Source organism: Rhagoletis pomonella, unplaced genomic scaffold (genome assembly GCF_013731165.1).
Source record: "Rhagoletis pomonella isolate Grant_MI unplaced genomic scaffold, Rhpom_1.0 Rhpom_scaffold_00009, whole genome shotgun sequence".
NCBI classification, from domain to species: Eukaryota; Metazoa; Arthropoda; class Insecta; order Diptera; family Tephritidae; genus Rhagoletis; species Rhagoletis pomonella.
Window position 1 is genome coordinate 889200 of NW_023458563.1, and position 5624 is coordinate 894823.

General features: G+C 39.8%; 1 protein-coding gene across 1 annotated transcript in view; it reads right to left on the reverse strand.

Moving 5' to 3' along the window:
- The window catches only part of LOC118745536, a gene marked incomplete at its 3' end in the record, with an annotated part of 62531 nt that extends 57326 nt beyond the window's left edge, over positions 1 to 5205 (reverse strand). The window contains 1 exon segment of the mRNA XM_036478982.1: positions 4309 to 5205. Coding sequence (XP_036334875.1) covers positions 4309 to 5100 — 792 coding nt within the window.
- Between the last annotated feature and the right edge of the window lie 419 nt (positions 5206 to 5624).

Genomic DNA, 5624 nt, shown 5'->3' on the forward strand with positions numbered 1-5624 from the left:
ATTTACAACAAAAACACTACAATTAATGCCGTAGTTAACTTTTCCAAATTCGAAAAGTGTAGTGCTAACTTGACACACGTCAAAGTCACAGCGATTATAATTAAATGAAACAGTTTTGTGTACTAGGGAATCTTCGAAAAATTCAAAAAATTCGATGTCTAAAACCAATGGTAAATGAAATGAATTGGGTGGGGATATCGAAGAAGAAGGTTTCGAAATTTCAAAGTTTATGTTGTACGTTACAAAGACTAAGTCTAGAAGGCGTTTCATATTGTTGCCGAGGCCGTTTATTTGAGTAAAAAGTTATCAATAACATATGACTCAACAGAACTTTGTTCATTTGAGGGAGTCAAGAATAAATTATTATCGAAATACGACCAGCTTACATTGCTTAAGTTGAAATCACCAAGCACACAAAGTTGGTTGTCCCCAATATTACGATGAAGAGCTAGCACATTGTCAACATGCGACATGTATAAGCTAGTACAGCTAAGTGGAGGTATATAAGAGGCGCAAATATACAGCAATCCAAGGGAACCTCTGACACGAACACAAAGTTGATCGATGATAGTGTCTTCGTTTTGATGAGGTAGAAACGAAGCTTGGAGATTAGTACGGGCCGCAATCAACACACCCCCACCTCGGTTACATCCGGGTTTGATGGGATCCCTGTCTTTACGAAAGACATCGTACTGGTTCGGGTCGAAAAAATCCGCATAAAAAGTTAGATGTCAAATTAAGGACCTTGGTTTTATTTTTTGAAGTAAGAATTTTCTTAGAGGTACACGGTGAATCAATGCAATTGATACCGATAACAAAACCTATAAAAATATCGATTACATAATCGATGACAAATTCGTTAAAAATTTCGATAGCAAAATCGATATTGGTAGCAAAATCGATTAGAAAATCGATAAAAATATCGATAACAAAGGCGATAAAAATATCGATAAATAGTTGATATCAAAATTGATAACAAAATCGATAAAAAATCAATAAATAATCGATAACAAATTCGATAAAAATATCGATAACAACCCCGATAAAAATATCGATTATTGTGTCGATAAGTCCCAAAGTCTCTATATTGTATTGGCAGCCCTATTAAAAATATTACCTCTTGATAAAAGTGCACTGAAATGCCTTTCGTTCGATAAAAGCGTTGCAAAATTTTACGCCACTTAAATATTTTATTCACTTTATTTTCAGACAGATAGCAACCCTATGTAAAAATTTGCATTTTTTCCGAAGGCGGTAAAGCCGACCACCTTCAAAATTGTGTTACAATATTTAAATTTGATGTAGTATGAGGATAGATATGATATAAAAATACCTAAATAATACATATATATATAAAAAACGTATAGAAATAAACGTAAATATGTTTTATGTGCACGAGCCATATCATATTTCTTATATGTATATAAATTATGCTCTCAAACGAAAACTTCCTAAAATACTTGAAAACTTCACATGAAGGAACGTTTTACTTGCGGAAGTTTCACAACGAAGTACTCCTCTTTTATGTTGCTCGCTTTTTCGGAACATACTTTTGTCGAGTACTTTACTTAGTTACTCGAAGCTTACAGTGGCTACACACGACGAACATGTGCGCGCACATGCTCGGCTTGCGGTACATGTTCGTCGTTTGTAGGGCATGCTCGCAAAAAATAAAAAAAAATCGATAATATCGCATTGGAAACAAAAACAACAACCTCATTTTGTATTGATGCTTGCAGTGTGCACATCGGCGGATAAGTGCAGCCAAGCCATGTACGTTATTGAATTTTTGATAAATGAGACTAAATTACTATATGTATATCGTCGTTTAAAGTACAAAACCGCGTATCAACAAAATGCAAAACCACGTATCAAGATAATGCAAAGCCGCGTATCAAGATAATGCCAAACCGCGTATGGGAGGTTGCATAAATTGTTTTCTAGAGAGTAAAAACACTCATATTTCAAAATTGTTCTCTTTTTTATAAAACAATCGCATTACTGGCTGGTATATTTCAGGACGAATGGATAAGGATTAAGCCAAGAGCTTCTGTGAGCAAATTCAATTTTTGGCAGCCAATGTCAGTTACGCGGTTTTGCAGTATGACGATACGCGGTTTCGTACTTTAAACGACGATATGTATGTGCATACATAGAAGTGAAATATAAATAAATTTAAGTAATACATAAATAAAAAAACCTAAGTCATAAGCATTTGAGATTCATCATCCGCGTCTTTGCTATCCCTCTTAACGCTATCACGACAAAATCACATATGAGTAGTGTGACCAACCGTCCTTCTTTCGGAAGTACTATACTTCTTTTTTCGCTCTTGTACTTTGTACTTCGAATACAGTCAAGTGTACTTCTTTGCGATATTTTGTACTTCAGGTCCTGTAGTTCTCCGATCTTCTCGACGATCGTCACTTGGTCTGGGCGATAAATTTGTTTAAAGCATTAAAGTCGCCGGGGACCGATGGCATCATATTTGCGTAGCTGCGAAGGGCTCTAAACGCCATGAAATTGGTTGGATCCTATTTTTGCGAGTTGTGTGAGGACCGGGTACATTCCCGAGGCTTGGAGGGTAGTCAGTGTTGCGTTCATTCCGGAGACCGGAAAAGGCTTTCACGTTTCCCTTAGGGATTTAGGCCTATCAGTCTCTTCGTTTTTACTAAAAACGCTAAGAGAGACCGATTGACCTGTACATAATAAACGCGATTCCTCGTGACTAATTTTCAATATGCTTATTGCAAGAAAAGGTCGGTGAATACCGCCCTGCACACATTGGTAAAGTGGTCAGAGGAAGCCTTCGCGCATGAAGATTATGCAGTAGGGCCTTCTTCGATATCGAGGCGGCCTTCAACAACGACACTCCAGAGGCAATAGTCAAGTATATTCATAATCTGCGGGTGGAAACCAACCTGATAAGGCGTGCCTATAGTTTACTACGTGGCAGAACTGTCCCGGCGAAGTAGGGGAGCGCATGCACTCAGCGCAGAGTCAAAAGGAGCACTCCACAAGGTGGTGTTTCCCCCCCCCCCCTGGTCTGGATTGCGGTTGTAAACGACCTTCTAGAGGAATTGGAAAAAGTGTGCTATTGGGTGATCGCCTATGTAGATGATGTGAAACTTTTGGTTAAGGGACGATTTCTATACACCCTTTTTGATCTGGCTCAAGGTTACCTGAGCCAGGTAACTAGGTGGGTGATTAACGGCGGCTATCGTGGAAGTCCTGAGGAAACGGTAGGAAATGTGTCGGTTGTTGTTGTTGTAGCAGCATACAAATTCCCCAAAGACTTTTTGGGGAGTGTTGCTGGAGTGACAGTCCTTGGCCAGATATAAATCTGGGTCGTTCCGGTTACGTAGACCAGACTGTCGTGGTTGCCTTGTACTCCTGTAGGGGAGCTATCGGTAAAAGGTGATGTCTCTCACCCAGATTAATTCATTAGCTCTAGGAAACCAGATTTAATCCTATATTGTTTCAAGGAGCTCTTGTCTGGTGGAACTCTCTACAGATAGCTACACTTGGCAACAGGAATTAGCGGAGCATTAGGAACCACACCTACACTGGCGCTTGCCATACATATGTTGAACGCGGCACCGGCGGATATTGCAGACAGAATTGTCGCAGCACGAACTGCTATTCGGCAAAGGGAAACCGGGCCCTTTTGTGACATAAAAAGAAAAAGAAGACGTTTCTCTGCTGCAGCAAATGTTTTTATAGGGCACTCAAAAATACGTTACCTCTCAAGGGCTAATGATGAGGATTCTGACAGGCCATTGTGCGATTGGTATTCATGCAGTGAGACTAAGAATTTCAACTGATCCTTTTGTATTGGCTGACAAGATGAAGATGAAGTGGAATCATCTCCACGCTTTCTTTTAGACTATCCAACCTTCGCGAGGCTAAGATGGAAGCATTTTGGCTCGCACTTATGAACAAACACTGAGCTCTCAGGGATCGAAATTAGCCGCGTTCGAAATTTCGTAATCGGCTCGCGGCGCTAACTTAACCCAACCTAAGCTGTACTTCTTTGAGCTATGAAATAGTTGGTCACATTACATATGAGCCGCTCACCGTCTGTGGCAAACGACAGCGAGCATGTTGGCGCACATGTGCGTGCACATGTTCGTCGCGTGTAGCCAGTGTTAGCGACTATACTTCTCTTCACTATCCGCGCTCTCAGTGAGCGGAAGAAAAGGAAGCGTATTCGTTAGAAAACTTCAATGTGAAGCCAAATATCTTCCGATGCTGGCCTCTAATATATATACATATATATATATATAAATAAAAGTTATAGGAATTTACCTTTTTATCTGATGGAAATGCTACATTGCCGCAAAGGGTGCGTATAAATGTCGACATACCCTGATCATAAAGTGTATCCACATTCCGGACATCATTTATGACCATATTTACCAGAGCATCTTGCAACTGGTATTGATTTACTATTTCTCCCATATCCGAGCGATAGTTGGAGTTTGTGTTATATTTCGAATCCATTGTAATTACTTCAATTGTGCTATGCTCATGTGTATTCCTATATTTTGCTCCGGCATTTGCGTTGCCAGATACTTCCACTTTCACAAAGTGATCATTATCTATTACGTCGTCGTCGTCGTACGTCATTGGAACCATTGACTCATAGAGAGTTGATGGTTCTTCTCCTGGCAAAATACCTTGGTTGGAGATGTCGTTATACGAGTCTCTAGCTTCCACTTTAACCTTATGACGAAGGGGATCGCGCTTTGTACTCAATCGACCAGGACCAGTTCCGCTATTGGTGCTCTTCGGAATAGGGCGTCGAGGTGGCACCCTTATCCCATTTTCGATGCAAATTTTCTGAAATATATCCTTGTGGCGGTGCTGCAAATGAGCGCGCAAATTTGTGGTATTTCCATGATTAGTTAAAACTTTGTGGCAAAGTGTGCATACAACATTTTGTTTTGTGATAATCCGATCGTACTCATTGGTGGGAAAGCCGAAATGCTGCCAATAAACACTCTTCATTTTTGGACTATGCAGCTTCACAAATTTGAGGTCAGATAACTCTGATTGGACGACACTCGTTCGTGTTGGTTTTTGCAATGGATCACTCATTTTTGCAAAGATAGTCACAATAAATTTTGTTTAAATATTAGAACAAATTTTCTGCTGGCAAACAGACAAATATCACCAACGATAATAAAATCGACGCAATCGAAGGGTTGCTCAGGAAATAGTGTTGTCCTGAAATGTCGGTACCCAATACACGGAATACAACCTTCAGAAAGATTTCGGTACCCAGTACTTCTTATTTGGTACCCACTACCGATTTTTTACAAGTAGTATATAAACCCTACCAAGAATGATAGAATACAAGATTGCGCCGTCCTGTGCGTTGACATTTGTGTACCAAAGTAAACAAAGAATACAGCGAAAAGAAGAACGAGTTGAAACTGCAAAAAGCAGTTCACTTTACAGCGAAAAACGTGTTTTAATTTTGCTAAATGCGAAAATATTGCATTTTTCACCTAATCTATTAGAGAACAGTGAACATTGTAGTGCACTCCATTGCTTTGCAATTGAGGCTGCTTGAGCAAACGTTTTAGTGCACTCCATTGCTTTGCAATTAAGGCTGCTGC